Here is an 18,145-nt window from a genome sequence, read left to right as displayed (position 1 = left end):
CTGATCGTCGTCTAGCAAATATTTAGCTTTCTTTTCCATTCTTCTTATACCGGGTGATCAAAAAGTCAGTATAAATTTGTAAACTTAATAAACCACGGATTAATGTAGATAGAGAAGTAAAAATTGTCACACATGCTTGGAATGACATGGTATTGCTAGACGCAAGGTATTGCTAGACGCGTGAAAGATCTCTTGCGCGCGTCGTTTGGTGATGATTGTGTGCGCAGCCGCCACTTTCGTCATGCTTGGCCTCCCAGGTCCCCTGACATCAGTCCGTGCGATTATTGGCTTTGGGGTTACGTGAAGTCGCAAGTGTATCGTGATCGATCGACATCTCTAGGGATGCTGAAAGCAACATCCGACGCCAATGCCTCGCCATAACTCCGGACATGCTTTACAGTGCAGTTCACAACATTATTCCTCGATTACAGCAATTGTTGAGGAGTGATGGTGGACATAACGAGCATTTCCAGTAAAGGACACCATCTTCGCTTTGTCTTACTTTGTTATACTAATTATTGCTATTCTGATCAAATGAAGCGCCATCTGGCGGAAATTTTTTTAACGTTTGTATTTTTTTGGTTGTAATAAAACCCCATGTCATTGCAAGCATGTTTATCAATTTGTACCTCTCTATCTACATTATTACATGATTTATTCAGTTTTCAAATTTATACTGACTTTTTGATCACCCGGTATTATTATTTTCAGTAACTTCGATGCATGGGTTGTTAAGCTGATTGTGCGATAATTCTCACATTTTTCGAAATTTGGGTGGGTACAGTAGTTCTTGAATTCCGATAAGTAGTTGACTCAGTACCACACTAACGCCATAACATTCACACGGTGAATAACTGACTTGAAGCGACGTTCATCTACATAATTTCAAAACAAAAACAGTCATGGTTTATATCAGTGGCGCGTTGTACCCTTTTGGAACATCATTCGATGTGTAAAAGTGGATGGATATGTAACCCAACCGTCGTAAAGTGATATAAAATTGAAAACGGGCGCAACAACAACGCAAGTAATCGGACACCCCCACAAACATACGTTTTTTATATTAGGTGCATTGTACTGCCACCTACTGCCAGGTATTCCAGATCAGTGACCTCAGTAGTCATTAGAGATCGTGGGAGAGCAAAATGGCCGGCCGAATTGGCCGTGCGGTTAAAGGCGCTGCAGTCTGGAACCGCAAGACCGCTACGGTCGCAGGTTCGAATCCTGCCTCGGGCATGGATGTTTGTGATGTCCTTAGGTTAGTTAGGTTTAACTAGTTCTAAGTTCTAGGGGACTAATGACCTCAGCAGTTGAGTCCCATAGTGCTCAGAGCCATTTGAACCATTTAGAGCAAAATGGAGAGCTCTGCGGAACTCACGGACTTCGAAAGTGATCAGGTGATTGGGTGCCACTTGTGTTATACGTCTGTACGCGAGATTTCCACTCTCCTAAACATCCCTAGGTACACTGTTTCCGATGTGATAGTGAAGTGGAAACGTGAAGGGACACGTACACCACAAAAGCGTGCAGGTCGACCTCTGCTGTTTGACTGACAGAGGTCACCGACAGTTGATGAGGGTGGTAATGTGTAATAGGCAGCTATCTATCCAGACCATCACAAAGAATTTCCAAACTGCATCAGGATCCAGTCCAAGTACTACGACAGTTAGGCGGGAGGTGAGAAAACTTGGATTTCGTGGTCGAGCGGCTGCTCATAATCCACACATCACGCCGGTAAATGCCAAATGACGCCTCTCTTTGTGTAAGGATCGTAAACATTGGACGACTGAACAGTGGGAAAATGTTGTGTGGAGTGGCGAATCACGGTGCACAATGTGGCGATCCGATGGCAGGATGTGGACATGGCGAATGCCCGGTGAACGTCATCTGCCTACAGTAAAAGTCGGATGTGGTGTTGTTATGATGTGGTCGTATTTTTCATGGAGGGGTCTTGCATCCCTTGTGGTTTTGCTTGGCGTTATCACAGCACATTCCTACATTGATGTTTTAAACACCTTCTGGTTTCCCACTGTTGAAGAGCAATTCGGAGATGGCGACTGCATCTTTCAACACGATCGAGCACCAGTTCTTAATGCACGGCCTGTGGCGGAGTGGTTACGCTACAATAAAATCCCTGTAATGGGCTGGCCTGCACGGAATCCTGTCCTGAACCCTATGGAACACCTGTGGGATGTTTTGAAACGCCGACTTCGTGCAAGGGCTCACCGATCAACATCGATACCTCTCCTCAGGGCAGCACTCCGTGAAGAGTGGGCTGCCATTCTCCAAGAAGCCTTCGAGCAATTGATTGAACGTATGCCTGTGGGAGTGGAAGCTGTCATCAAGGGTAAGAGTGGGCCAACACCATATTAAATTCCAGCATTGCCGACGGAGGGCTTCACGAACTTGTAAGTAATATTCAGCCAGGTGTTCGACTACTTTTGATCACATAGTGTACATCTACATCATGCCCCGCAAGCCACCTAACGGTGTGTGGCTTCTGGTTCCATTAACTGATCCCTCATATTCTGTTTCACTTGCCAATGGCGCATGGAAAGAATGACTGTCGGTAAGTTCTGTATTATCTCTAATATCTCGAATTCTCGTGTTGTGGTTATTTCAGGATATGTATTTTGCAGGAGATAATGTGTGTTCCGGCTTTTTCCGGAAAGTTTTCTATCGGATTTTCACTAGAAAACTTCTTAGTGATGCGCAACACCCCTTTTGTAGCGTCTGCCACTGAAGTTTGTTTAATGTCTCTGTAACTGTCTCGCACTGACAAAACGATCCCATGACGTACCTGGCAGGGATAGCATATTGTTGAACAACACTCAAGAATTGGTCGAACTATCACCTTATAAGCCACTTTCATCGTGGATAAGTTTCATTTTCTGAAAATTCTTCCTATGAATCTCAGTCTGGCGTCTGCTTTTCCTGCTTTGTACCAACTCTGATTCCATAAGGAACTGTTGTGCACAGCGACCGTAGAATATAAGGAAACAGCGGCACACAGCAGTCACTCGCACTCCAATTGGTTTTTATTGCTCTAGCATATATAGATTTCGGGTATGTGTTGTTGTTTGTTTTGTATTGGGGTTGGGTTGTTTGGGGAAGGAGGCCAGACACCGAGGTCGTCGCTCTCATCGGATTAGGGAAGGACGGGGAAGGAAGTCGGCCGTGCCCTTTGAAAGGAATCATCCCGGTATTTGCCTGGAGCGATTTAGGGAAATCACGGAAAACCTAAATCAGGATGGCCGGACGCGGGATTGAACCGTCGTTCTCCCGAATGCGAGTCCAGTGTCTAACCACTGCGCCATCTCGCTCGGTTTTCGGGTATAAATAGCCATCTTGTTTTATGTGGTCGTACCACTTAAGGTCGATTTGAATAGGTATTCCTAGATATTTTACGGTAGACACTATTCGCTCAGTCGGTCATTATACGGAAGTATACATCCACATCGGTGGATTTATTTTCTATGTTTGCGAAAGTCGTACATTTATTCATATTCAGGGTCAACTGCGAGAAACTGCACCATTCATCAATTTTCTGCGGGAAATTCAGCAAATCGGCACAGTCTTCTAGCACTGTACTTTCCTATATGCAACCGCACCATCTGCTAGCAGCCTTAAAGAGCTACTACTATTTCATTTACACACATTGTAGATAGTAACGGTCCTGCCACACTTCCTTGGTGTAAATTACCTTTATCTGTCGATTTTGTCTGGTTACGGGCGACATGTTGAATTATATCTTCATGGAAGTTTTTGAATCCAAAGGCAAATATGGTCGACAAGCTTTATAAATCGGTCCAGAGTGTGGGCAAAATCCATTAAGCACAAAAGTAAAGTCGAACTTAGAATGGTGCGTAGAGAAAGGTTTCATAGACCAAACGCGAGAGCGACTGACAAGCGGCTATCCGCTGTATTTGATAGGTGTATCGTGTCAGCGGACGCAGCCACCTCACGTGTTGGCCACTGTCTTCCCTGACATCTGCTGTGATGCCAAGTCTTACTGCCCCTCCAGTTCCTGCGTCTCCAGTTACCGCACCTGTTGCTTTCCAGCACATTGTCAAGGTTCTGAAACTTCTTCCTTCCTCTCCTACCACCTCATCTAAAAACCTTCAGCTTTTACCCCCTTGTCATCAAGAGGGCAGAGGTCAATCCTATTTTCCAAGTACAGACTGACGAAGGGTAGGACACAGTCAGAAGCCTTGTGTTACTTCTTTCCTGGTTCTGTGCAGCTGACACTTTCTCCTCGGGAGTGCAATAAAAATTTGGGGAATTGCTGGTAATGCTGTTCAGATGGTTTCAATTAAATGCCTATGAAGTATGTTTCGGTTTGTATAGGCAATAATCATTTTCATCGACGAGATTTAAATAATATAATTTCGTAAGTGGTCCACTCTCTTTTCCCGAGTTTTAAATGCAAGATTATCCCAAGCCACATCATTAAATGCTTTAAGCAGGTATGTAAATTACACATACATCGATCTCTTCCATTTTCTACAAACATCTCGCTCACAATTAGCAAGAGTCTTTTTGCAATGGTAGCACGAGTATTCCGCCTAAAATCGAATTGCTCTTAAACCAAATTCTCCTTCAATAGCGTTTACAGTGTTTCCTTAATGGCTGGTGGTTAGTTTATTGCTAATTCTTAACAAAGTCTTATCGTAGGAGGTGGTCTCTTTAGACGTAGTGTAGTCAACCGTCCTAGGGTAGTAAACCCTCATGTCAAATCCTGGTTCTCCTATTTGCGGGTTGGATCGGTGGTCTGTAAAAACTTCCTGAGGTTCGAAAACGTAAAGCGAAGCCTCGCAAACTGGAAAAACATTAGGACGATGTGCAGTTGTTTTCGTAAGGTTGTTCTGACGATCAAGCCATTCTATGACGAGGTGAATACGATGTTGAGTTCATGATACGTTTATGTCAGAAATATGACAACTAAGGACTAATAAAAACGGAATAACTGGTAATTGTAGGTTAATAACTTTAAAGCTTACCCCAAAAAGAATATATAAATTATTAGTTATATCTAAAAAAGGGAATAAAAACAAATTAACAGTAAAATATTAAGTTATTTTTCTGAAGAGGCTAGACACATTAGAAATTTTAAATTTCACGTCAATGACGGTGCAGTAATGGTAGAAAATTAGATATTTATGGGCATAAATTGACAAAAGTGGATTGGGTAATACGGAGGTATATTATAGAATACAGCGAAACAGAAAAGTAATAGGGTGCATGAATTCCTTTTTATAGGATAAGAATATTTCTAATAACAATAAGAAAATAGCGGGTGGGCTAGTGGTTGAATCGGTCCTAAGTTGTGGATGAGAACTACGAATGTTAGATGCTGACGTCCAAAGAAGGCTGATAGTTGTCGAAACGCATCGTTTACAAAGGAGTGCCAGGCTTTCAAGACTGGAGGAAAAAGCTAATGATGACGTAAGAACTAGAGTGATGGCAAGTGAAACTGTAGTAAAAAACTCTGGTAGGCAGAACTGAAAGAAAATTGTTATAGTGCTATAGACACTTCTTGAGAATGCCAACTCATCTGTGGTCTAGGAAAAGTTTTGACTTTAAACCACCATGCAGGTGCTCCTGGAATAACCGCGTCAACGAAATAATGGAGCATGACGGTACACTCAAAGAGGATGCACTAAGTAGAGAAGTTGTCATAAAATAGTACAGTAAAAAGTTATTAACTGATACTTGTATTAATTAATACCGTAATAATAAAAATAATAAGATAACTATGTATATAAATAAAAATATAGATGTTCGTTTGTACAAAATAGTAAACCTCAGAAAATTCTTTCCTGATTTCTTTGAAATTTTGATACAACGTTGCATTCGAATACGTGCATTTTTTGTGGACCTACTGGAGCGCCATGTAATATCTAAATACATATATATTAATAAAGAAGTTAGCAAACATTTCATGTTCATTTGTTCAAAATCTTGAACCTCTGAAAGTTTTAAACATATTCTTTTGAAATTCTGAGACAATATAGCATTCGACTACACCTGTACTTTTATGTATTACTACAGTGAGTGTATAAAAACACCAGCATTTACATCTATATAAATAAAAACCTGACTGTCTTTTTTTACAACATCGTAAGTCTCCGAAAATTCTTCACCGCTTGTTTCGAAATGGTGACTCGACGTTGTATTGATGTAAATGTGTGTTTTTATATACCTATATCCTAAATATGTAGAATATGTAATTAAATATGAAAAGTTTAAGGCGGAAACGTCTTCACCAAAAATCTCGAAACGTTCTTTACCGATTTACATTAAATTTTTATTGGCAAACACGCAAGTTCTGTATATGCCTTATCAGTTTATGACTAGAATAGTATCACGTAATCTGAATGTGCAAGAAAAGTAAATAAGGCCAGAGAGGGGGCAAGGGGAGAAAATGGAGAAAAGAATCGGAAAGGAGGAGATGGACAGATAAAGGGCTGGGAGGTGATGGAGAGAGTGGAGCAGGAAAAGATGGACATAAAAATGGTGGAGGAGGTAATGGACAGAAAGAGAGTGGCATAAGGGGGAAGATGAAGAGAGAGGAAGAGGGGGAAAATCGACATAGCAAGGGGAAAGGAGGTGTTGGACAGAGAGATGGGGGAGAGAGAGAGAACAGGAGGAGATTGAGTGGGAGGGAGAAAGAGAGAGGGGGAAGGAGGTAGAGACGAACAAAGAGAGACGGAGGATAAGATAGAGATAGTAGGGAAAAGGCGGGTAGGTAGCAATCGAATTCCCATACGTGTTACTAACAAGTGTGTTATGTTTTCTTTCTTTCTCATTTAACCGGACTAAGCGTCAGGAGCGCATGGCCAGTAGCAGATATTTCTTAATACAACTCTCCACAGGACCGAGCGTCAACTCTATGGCTAATCAGCTCGAGATCTGTGAGAAACAAATTTCCGGTTTCGCCAGATGTAATTTTACCCTCTGAGAATGTCATCCCATTAAAAATAGACTTGTTGCAAAGTATATTTCCCAGTCACCTATCTGCTATGGTATTGTACAGAATCGCACTTTGCTTACTCACACGAAGAAGGCGACCCTGCCGCCCTCGTCGGCGGCCCGCCACACCTCTGCGAAGCCGCCGGCGCTCACCACCCCAAGGATAAGCACCGCGATGAAGGCTGCCAGCGTGACTCCGCTCTGCAGGAAGTCCGTCCACACCACCGTCTTCAGGCCGCCCTGCACCGCAAATAAATTCAGTAGTCTACCCTCCTTCACCAAGTACTTCACATCAGCGAGCAGACACACAAAAGAAATCACAGCCGTTTGTTGCTGAATTCCATGCCATTCATTATTTTTAACTCCTAACATACGAGTGCCAGATCTTCGAAAGCGGTAAATATTTATTTACAACAGATAGGACGCAGAAACAAGTTTCAGTGTTTTACTGTCATTTAAAGTAGTCACTAGCTTTACATTTAACCAGTTGCATCCCAATAGTCTGATATATATAGAGCGAGTGTGTCATAGAACTTGTTGAATTGCATATATCGAAGAAACGGCTGCGTTTTTCCTTTATGAAGATACAAGGTTGTTGTTGCCGAGGTTCCTAAATTTAGGCAAAGCGTGATTGCTGACAGCATACATAGGAAGTTCCATGTCGTTCATTGCAGCTTACTCCACTGGTTTGGGCGACTGAACGATTAAAATTAATAATTAGATAGTTTATGTGGTCTTAAACCATTTTAGCATTAGGTTTATATGATCACACCGTAAGAACCCATCCTGAAACGCTTTTTAACAGCTTGCTGGATCCCGTTTGAGGGCACTTACGGCCATCTGCAAAGTTTTTATTTAGCGTACATGCATCTATTTTGCGACGTGCATGGAAAAACACAAATTTAGTAAAAGAATCGTTTACTGTTTTGCAAAAAATCGGGTATTGCAATGGGAGCTGTGTGGCTTGATTGAGACTGGTGAAACAAATTTACTGAAGAAGCTATAGAAATGCAACTTCCTGGCAGATTAAAACTGTGTGCCGGACCGATACTCGAACTCGGGACCTTTGCCTTTCGCGGGCAGGTGCTCTACCAACTGAGCTACCCACGCACGATTCACCCCCCTTCCTCACAGCTTTACTTCTGCCCGCGCCTCGTCTCTTACCTTCCAAACTTTACAGAAGCTCTCCTGCGAATCTCAGTTGGTAGAGCACCTGCCCCGCGAATGGCAAAGTTCCCGAGTTCGAGTCTCGGTCCAGCACACAGTTTTAATCTGCCAGGAAGTTTCACATCATCACACACTCCGCTGCAGAGTGAAAATCTCATTCTGGAAACATCCCCCAGGCCGTGGCTAACCCATGTCTCCGCAATATCCTTTCTTTCAGGAGTGCTAGTTCTGCAAGGTTCGCAGGAGAGCTTCTGTGAAGTTTGGAAGGCAGGAGACGAGGTACTGGCAGAAGTAAAGCTGTGAAGACGGGGTGTGAGTTGTGCTTGGGTAGTTTAGTTGGTAGACCACCTGCCCGCGAAAGACAAACGTCACGAGTTCGAGTCTCGTTCCGGCACACAGCTTTAATCTGCCAGGAAATTTCATATCAGCAAACACTCCGCTGCAGAGTGAAAATGTCATTATAGAAATGCGGTTTCGGCAGCTTCACTGAGTTCGTGGTCACTATTGATACGGTCCTGAATTTGTAACCGTCGTGATGGATGGTTCTGAAACACTGTGTTCCATTACCGCCTAGCTCGCTACTTGTAAAATAAGTAACTGGCGGTTACAGTGAGTTACTGATATCGCAAGCTTCTATTGGCGCATGAGTAACCTAGAGAAACGATACCGACGGCTTGTGAGCCGAGGCGTTTTGAGAATTACATGCAGGACATGAACCCATCTCAAGAAGACGATACCCAGCGACCCTACAAACCTAAGGCCTACTGCTAGGCTACTGTGTTGGCAGCAAATGTACGTTTCTTGTGACCAGTGTTCCAACTTCAGCAATCAATGTACCGACTAACATTTTCTTCAGACCAGAAGAAAGTTGCTACCCTCAGGCAAAAAATAACGCAGTGATTTGGTTAAAGGGCAAATATACAAGTTACGTTTTTAACAGTATTGGGAGCGATGAACATATTGAATACAAGATGTATATGGAAATGAATTCGATAAAATACTTAAATATCAGAATCACAATAACAAATATGTTACCATGCTCCGAATTGTCTTGAACAGAATGGGAATAGGTTAGGAACTGGATTCCTAGTAGAGAGGCAATGGGTTGGGTCACGTTCCCGAACCTAACCTCACCTGCAAGTCACACATGAGAAATGAATCAGTAGTACAGCAGATACAAGAATATGACGGCAAACATCTGATGTCTGATATAAAGGATGATCTTGAGCTCCCTAAGGATGCGTTTAGAAGGCTGGAACTGACAAAAATAACAAGGCAGTGAAGGATTTTAAGATGTCGCTGTTCGGGACTGCTCTTCTGTCCACGTAATTTACCCTGGATGGAACACACATCAAGGATTTACTGAATGATTAATTTGGGTCTGGGAAATGATGATGAGGGACCTCAGTCTGCTGAAGAAAAAAATGTGCATGCTGAACTGCCACCAGTTGAAGGTGACAGTGAAGGTGCTAAATTGTGCTACTGCTAAAGACTGAATATGATTCCTCAAACTTTGAATGCTGTAATTTATGACTGCAATTATCAGTCACCTTATTTATGTCATTTCATTGTAGCCATTTTTGTTACTGTTTTTGTGGAATTAAAAAAAAAAGTGGTTAACACGCGGGAATGCCATACCAAAGGACATGGGTTCGCTCACAGATGGGTGAAAGAATTTTTTTCCCTCTTCCTATATGCAACACGTTCTGAGACATTGTTATTCGTGTAAGTTAAGATTTTTCTGCAATATTCGTTATTACTTACATGTAAGAGCGCACTTCCTCAGTAATGATTTCGTGATTTCTGTGTGTTTAAAAAACGAAATATGAAATTACTGGAGATGAAATTGCTTGCGAGTGAAACAACCGACAGTGACGTTTATATTTTTTCTTGTCAGAAATAATTCACCATTTTTTCCGAATATGTAGCGACTTTCGAGTTGCGGTTAGACAGGAATCTAAGAGCACAATTTAAATTAGTGGGAGTGTAACTAACAGCGGTCATCTTCACAATCTCGCTTGTCATAATTGTTTACGTGCGATCGAATCCTCAACAACAGTAGATAGAGATGAAAGATCTCCACCCTAATATTTTTAGACTGTAGCACCATATACGAAACGTTTTCATTCATTAGATGCGTGTTATAAACTTCGACGAGCTGCAGGAGCTCTCGAAAATCCGTTTTTTCAATTTCGTTTGTAAGACCCAAATCGGTGACGTATCATGTAAGGAAGTGGGCTACTTAATCATTTGGATCTCTTGGAGCGAGTTATAACCACATTCTGTTTCTCTTCATATTCTTTGGAACTCTCAGAATTAGTTTTACAGGTGCTTTTAGAGATGTATTAGTACAATGTGGTGCTATACACGATTCCTAACTCATTTTCCAAAACGTATAATCCAAAACACTATGTCAGTGTAAATGAGATTATGGTGACATAATGCGGCTTTTATGACAATCTGCAGAATACAGTCAAATACGCTATTGTTATTATACATGTATGGAAACATGCGGTCAGGGAAACTGTAAAACCTCTTTGAATTTCAGCTGAGAATCATGGAAATGGATATACTGCGCCTGATACTGTTAAGGAGGAGGAAACAGCGATGTAGGCAGGCACGTCAACTCGATTGAATGCGGCGGCTTGCGATATGGCAACGTAAACGCAATTTTCGGTACTCGTAAGAATAGCGCGCCTGTGTCGTCTGCTAGCCACTTTGTGTTCGTAGCGCTGTTCTCGCAGCAGTGAGCATGCACGAATCTGCGGCCGCTTGCTTTTGACTGGCTTGCGCAACGCGAACCGACAACAGCGCTTCGGTTCTCTAGACCCGAATGGTATCGCTACCGAAATGCATACTGAATAATGCAGGGGCTCTAATTCGAGTACTAGACCGTTCGGTGCTCTTGAGTACCGAAACGATCGGCACAATGGCGGAAAGATACAGAATAGGCACCCATGGCCTGCACTAAGGTTTCCATTTCCGTCTTGTCACTCACCAACTGCCCTGCCGTCTCTCACTCGTGAGAGTGCATTGGTGACTTGATTTCATTTTTCACTCTTGTACAGGATATGATAGTCGTGGTCCTCCACATTAAGCTTAATTTCATCAATCTGTATGGCAGATTTGACATGCTAACAATGTTAGGGGTTTGTGGTCAGTACCTATCAGGAACTGTCTTCCAAATACGTATTGTCTAAAATATTTCATTGCCCAACAAATGGCCAACATCTCCCTTTGAGTCGTACTGTATCTTCTTTCTGCCTTGTTCAGCATCCTCCCTACAGATAAGTCGCTTCCAATTTTTCCTTGGGTTGAAACTGCTCCAATACGTGACTGGGTAGCGTCTGTGATAATTACGAAGTCCAGGTACTGTCTCACAGGTGGACTCATCAGCTTCTATTTCAAATACTGAAAAGCGTTTCCTTGCTCGACACCCGAGGTATAAGGTACTTCTTTAATAATTCATGTAGCGACTTCACGATTTTGGTGAGGTTGCTCATAAAACGCCAGTACGATCTCACAAGCCCTAAATACGCCTCTAATTGCTTCGTTGTTTTGGGTTGTGGATACTCTTTCATTACACTGACCTTCTGTGAATCTGACCTCATGGCCCGGGCCTATAAAATATGACTCAAATAACATACTTGCTTTTGCAACAACTCACACTCGTCCAATAGCTTTAAATTGTGTTGTCTAAGCCTCTCGGATACCTCCTTTAGCCACATGTTATGTTCCTCTAATGAGCAGACAAATATTACCACATCATTCAAATAGATAAAGAATGTGTCACCTTGTAGCCCTGTCAAAATGGAATTTATTAACTTCTAAATTCTGCTAGGAGATATTTTAAGATCCTTGGGTATCTGTTTTACTCGTAATGCCCATACGGCGTACTGCAACCCGTCTATTCTCGATCCTGTACGTCTAATAAGACTTGATAATAGCCATTTGCTAAGTCGAAGGTGTATAAGAACTTTGCCTGTCCTAGATCATCAAGATCTTCGGCTACTTTTGGCAAGGAAGACATTGAATTTACGGAGGTCTCATTAAGTCACCTATAATTCGCGACTATTCACCACTTTTGCTTTCCACTGGCATCCATCCTCTTTGGAATTAAAACCAAGGGAAAATTCCAACCACTTTTACTTGATACTCCCCTAACATCTTTTCGATTCGCTGCTGGGGCACCTCCTTTTGTGATTGCGGTATTCTGTAGTGTCGCGAACGTATCACCAACTCCTGCCTCTGGTAGCAGTTTAATTTCGTACCAAATATTATCTTTGTAAGATAAAATGTCTCCAGCCAAATGGAAAACATTGCTACACATGTTGCATAATTCTGTGATTGCTGCCTCTTCTTCCACAGTCAAATAACTAGTGCGGATGTTCTCCTTTAGTGCACTTACTCTTGATTTCAGCTGTGGCTTATTTTTACTGACACATTTCACATTGAACGCTCCAGATCTGCTTCCGCTACCACCTATTAACACACTCTCATCTGTAGTGTTCAGTTCACTCGTCAGGAATTGTCCTGATTCTACTCTTACTTATGCCTCAGGTAAATACACGCCCTTGGTGATTTCCTGTTTCAGAATTATAGCTTGTTTCATTCCATTCGCCTATATTTTTATTCGACACAGCTGTGCCTCACCGGGTCCTGTTGTTGACGCTGAAAGAATTTGTTTGTTCTTTTTGATTCTCTCCGGCGTTACCTGTTGTCTGCCTCTGTTGAGTTCCGACAGTTGAGTTCCTGTCAAAATTCGCTCTCGCCTTCCGACGAATTTCTTGCTTCACGATTAAGCATCTCTCAAAAGATCCTTCTGTTTGCTTCGAATTTACTATGCAGAGCTCACGCTGTGACTCCGTCTTCATTTACTTCTAGGCTTTTCACTCCGTGTCTGAGGTTTCTCTGAAGAGTCTTCTCTTTTCAGTATGTGGACAACCGTATTAGCAATTTTCGGACTTCTAATATCATCTGCACCACTCAGAGCTCAAACTCTTGCTCCGTCTTCATTCTGATCCGCTCCCATGGATCAACTGTCTGCCGATAGTATAACTGTTTATGACTCCATGTTCTTTGAAGAAGTCTGGGCCACCTGCCTGTCATACTCCTATATGCACGACAAACGCTTTCTGACCATCTCTCGCATAATGACCAGTTAGTTTACTCGCAAAACACGTTACCGACACACATGGGCCTCTATGACTTGATGAATGACATTATGAGCGCCTCACTTCTCATGATTGGTCCATTTCCCTGCATTTTCTTGATACAGTTGTCCCCAGGTCTCTTATTCCTTTATGCGCCATATGGCCTTGCTTCCCACACATGAGAACCTTGGTGGCATTCTTCTCGGTCATGGCACTGCACCACCACATCGGGTGATCACCTTTTCTCGGTCGAGGCTATCACGCTCTCCTCTGTCAGAGCCTCTCGTAACGTTAACTGCTTACCTCGCATATGTGCTATTTTCTTCTTCCTGTCATCGTAAATTGCTTTGATAAACACTGTTCTGCATGATTTCCAAATGAAAGCAAAACTGCCTCCTACATCCGATTCTTGCTTGGTACCTCTGATTCCTTCCCTGGAATGGTGGTGCATGATATCCAACCTCGAGCCCCACTGAGCTATATGCATACTTTCTCCTCGTCCCTGCCGAACTGCATACATTTGACATGTTGTAGGGAAGCAGCCTACTCACGCTGTAGTAAATTCACATCAGTTTCCATTGTGTGCCAGCCAGTCTGCTGTAACTAGCTCTGACGTCATAAATGTTGCGCAATACCTTAAAAATCAAGCAAATGACCTAAAACTTTTGTAGCATGTCAGGAATAATACTAAATTAATGTGTGTTAAATATCAGTTCGATAACTTCAGCCATTTTCGAAATTTGGACGTTTTTCTGAAAAAAATCATTGGCGCAACAAAAAAGAGCTAGAGACTTCAAAATTTATATTTAGATTCATCTTTCATAATGATTTAATAAAAACAGTATTTTGGATTTCACAAATTAAGATTTTAGTGGAAATTCATGATTTTCTGGTTTCCATCTCAAAACTGAAGGAAGCAAGATAGATTAAGTAGGCTAATAAATAAGGCTAGGATGTTTAGATTTAAATAGGTTGGAGGTCCGCTATGGCTATGAAGATGTGAAAAGTTTCTTTTGAATACCTATAAAATTATAGCGATAGCGGATCTCAAAAGGGCCAGTTCAGAGCTCATCTACTGCATGCAGTGTAATTTAATTAATTCTCTCGCCCAAAATATTTAACTTAGCCACGTCAAAATTTTATTATCAATACTTACCTGCGTGCTGAATGCACGTTTAAATTAAGAGCTTCATCGGCCATCAGCAAAAGAAGCTATAAATTATTATGTAACTTGAAGTGGTGCGTTACTAGCCCAGCGGCTAGTCGGGAGAGCCGATTTGATCAGGCGTTCCCTTAGCCGTCCGCACCGCGGCTTTATATATAAGAACGCTGCGCGAGGAAGAAAGGCCCCAGTTCTCTCCAGACGCTGAATGATACGCCATTTGTGTCGGGAGTCGCGTCGCGTCGGTATCACTGCTACATACAGCCTCGGGTGCCGTATTAAGTTACTAGAGATACGCGGAACCATGAAAACATTTCAAGTGAAGTGTTAATTCTGGGATGATTTTCATTATCTAGCTTCAGTTTGTGTATTGTCGTATTTTCACGTGCCGTCGTGGGACAGACATTCTACCAAATATTTAGCGTGGCGTTTGATGAAATATTTTCATCAAATTATGGCGAGCATTCTTTTTAACATTTAATTCGGACATTTATAGTTGCATCAGCGCATTAGACTCTGAACTGCTCTGTTAGTTAGGTTGTAGGGATACTTGAGTTTTTTATCAGTGAATTTCAGAATATACTCAACTATTTTGGAAAACCGTTTTTGATTAGAAATCCTGGACAATCTCCTAATTCCTCAGAGCTATAAGCTGCAGCTATAATGGTATTCTCAGATGAAGTGGGCACTAGGAACTCTACTTTCGGGCTTCACGTTTTGTTAAATCACTTTCTGGGTGCTAAAAAGTAAATAGAGGGCCAGTGTTGAGAATGGCGAAAGACAGCATTAACAACACTCTAAAAGCCAGAAACTGATTCAACATGCAAGCATTTATACAGCAATAGATTAGATTTTTTACAACTTATTCGCCGCCCCACATATGGTGCATCGGCCGGAAATGTTACAACATTCAAACAAGGATACAACAGTAAATGTTCCAACTTATTCGCCGCCCCACATGTGGTGCATCAGCTGGGAAATCAACTAAGTGAAAGTGATTTTTAACTATTCGGATTCGCGAGTGGAGTGCGACACGCAGCTGAGTAATAGAACAGTGAAAGTGTTACGTGTGCATGTGGACGACGCAATTGGATTAACAACACATCTGGATTGACGGAGCTGGCACTGAGTCTAGCGGTGCTGCCGGCATCGCGAGAAGCCAGTCTCGCCGCACCGCAGTCGTCCGCTGGAGCAGCCGGCGCAGCGCCTGCAATTGAGGGCCACGCAAACACACAACAGCCGTCGGAGAGCCATCTGCAGATCAACGTACCACGTCGCATCAGGAATCCTGGTACGCCGCGCTGGCAACGCCATATGTCGTGCAGAAGGAACTAAGTTAAGTGAAAAGCTGTTAAAAATTTTACTAACGTGCACTAGAAGACTGTCGGCGATGGAACCACCAAAAGAAACTGAGGTTAAGCTTAGATCAGAACCTATGTCTGTTGAGGGAACTGTAAATCCAGACAACTGTTCAAGTGTAAATATGCATGAAAGTAGTAATGTTAAAGTGAAATATGAAGTATTGTCTCCTGACAGTAGTGTGGGAAGGGGCAATGATTCAATAATAGAGACCCCTGTAGTAAAGCAGAAAGCAGAAATTGTAAATTTATTGGATGATAGTTTCTCTGATGAATTAATAATGAAACAGTCATCAGAGATGGTAGAGTTTAAGAAGGAGAAGTTAGATATAACTAATCAATCAGAAGTTTCATTTAGTTTTGATGATTCTGGTATTGGAGCTAGTTTTTCGTCACCTGAGTGTGATAAAAAGCCAGCTAGTGAGCAACCCAAAGATACTGGGGCTGTTGATTTAAATGTTATATTACAAGCAATAGCTGCCAGTAATGCAAAAGTGTCAGCCAGTAATGCTGAATTAAAATCTAATATAATTGAGGTAAATAACAGGATTGTGGCCAGTCAAACTAGTTTTAATAAACGATTGGAGGTAATGGACGATACCTTCAAGGCTGGTTGCAATAAGTTGAAAGAGGATCTAGACAGTTGGAATTATAAAATTGATTACTATCATGAGGATATTAAGAAGAAGGTTGCTCAACAATTTTCAGAAATGTATAAAACAGTAAAATCCGAAGTTGCTGAAGTTCGCAAAGACTTCCAAATGGAAGATGCGAAGCTGGAGCACAAGTTAACAGAAAAGATCGAGGCGGAATCTGAACTGTGCTCAGATAGATTTAAAGATGTTAATATAAAAGTAAACATATGTCAAGCAGAAGTAGATGCAATCAAAACTGATACTACTCATATTGTACAAAGAGTAGATAATGTTGAAATGAAAGTAGAAAATGTCAGTACTAACATTGCTAACATTGAGAGTAAAGTAGCTTCAGTAACTTCTGGTAATGGTAGTATACAACAAGTTGTAGCTGCAAACGCCGCTTTTATCGGGTGTCGGTAGTTCTTGCGGTTCGATCCAGATAAAAATATCCACCCGCTAGATTTCTGGAACGATTTTGAAGATGTGATTCCACCGACTTGGTCTGAACGAGAGAAAATCTCATTTATTAAAAGCCATTTAGCAAGTGACGCCATGCGTTGGTCAGCTGATGTTATGTTAAAGTGTAAAACATTAGCGGAATTTAAAACAGCTTTTATTAATGAGTATTGGTCTAGCAATAAGCAAAATGAAGTGTTGAGAGAATTTTGTAGTGGAAAACGCTTCAATGCAGGCAAGGAATCAATTAAAGAGTTTGCTAGGTCATGGATCTCACGTTTGTCACATTTGGCGGAAAAGCTAAAACCAGAAATGATTATACTAGGTCTTGAAGCCAAACTGCCATGGTATTGGCAAACTTGAATTATATCAGCCCCTAGAGACAATCTGGATCGTTTCATTGAGTATTTGGAACGTGTAGAACGTGTTGCTGCCAATGAGGAGCAAGCACGTAATAACCGAAATGCCAATAACAATAATAGTAATTTTAGGAACGAGCAAAATGGCAATGTAAACATCAGAACAGTAGGTGTTCGCCATCCTAAGAGAGGTAGGAATTGGGGAAATAATTATCAGAACCAACAATGGCGTCCAAGGGATAATAATTTTGTTCCAAACAGAAATATGCATGTAAACAACAGTACGGAAAGTAATGCTGTGCCAGTCAACTATAATGAAAATAAACAGTAGTGGGCCGAGGCAGGAAAACTAGTTCCCGTCTACGAGGACACTGGCGCTCACCAGGCGGTTACTTTTCCTATGCCAGTAGTTAAGGGAATTGGTAAGACAGATCAGAATACTCAAACTGAACATGTGGATGAAGAGTCGGTAGCACCTAAGAATACAGCAGAAATATTAGATCACTCACAGTATTTGATAGATACCGTGTTAGAGACGCTTTCTAAGTGGGAAGAGAAAGAGAAGGCGCAGCAGTGTAACGATAGGGACGAGCTACAAAATACTGAATTGACAGGTGAAGAAGCAGAAGAAATTCATGCTTATATTTACGATGAAGATGATGTGCTCTTATCTAAAGTGCCTGTGCAGGATGTTGATAATGTACTAATAGATTTAGGACAGGAGATAAGTGAGAATGTAGAGGGTAGGCTGTTGGGGGTCAATGAACCCAGTAGCTGTGACCAGTTGTCACTTGAGAAGGAAACCGACGATAATGGTGAAAGTGGTTTAGCTGTAACTAATGTTATGCTCGATCTGGAGGCGCAGAATCGCTCAGACTAC

At 41.9% G+C, this 18,145-nt stretch overlaps 1 protein-coding gene across 1 annotated transcript in view; it reads right to left on the bottom strand.

Moving 5' to 3' along the window:
* The window catches only part of LOC126482158 (sodium-coupled monocarboxylate transporter 1-like), a 101,636-nt gene that overhangs the window by 58,371 nt on the left and 25,120 nt on the right, over window positions 1–18,145 (bottom strand). Inside the window, exon 5 of the mRNA XM_050106134.1 lies at window positions 7,058–7,212. Coding sequence (XP_049962091.1) covers window positions 7,058–7,212 — 155 coding nt within the window. The remainder of the gene's footprint in view (window positions 1–7,057; window positions 7,213–18,145) is intronic.

This window comes from Schistocerca serialis, chromosome 5 (assembly GCF_023864345.2).
Source record: "Schistocerca serialis cubense isolate TAMUIC-IGC-003099 chromosome 5, iqSchSeri2.2, whole genome shotgun sequence".
Taxonomy (NCBI): Eukaryota; Metazoa; Arthropoda; class Insecta; order Orthoptera; family Acrididae; genus Schistocerca; species Schistocerca serialis.
The sequence above is the reverse complement of the archived record's forward strand: the minus strand, read 5'-3'. Positions and strand labels throughout refer to the sequence as shown.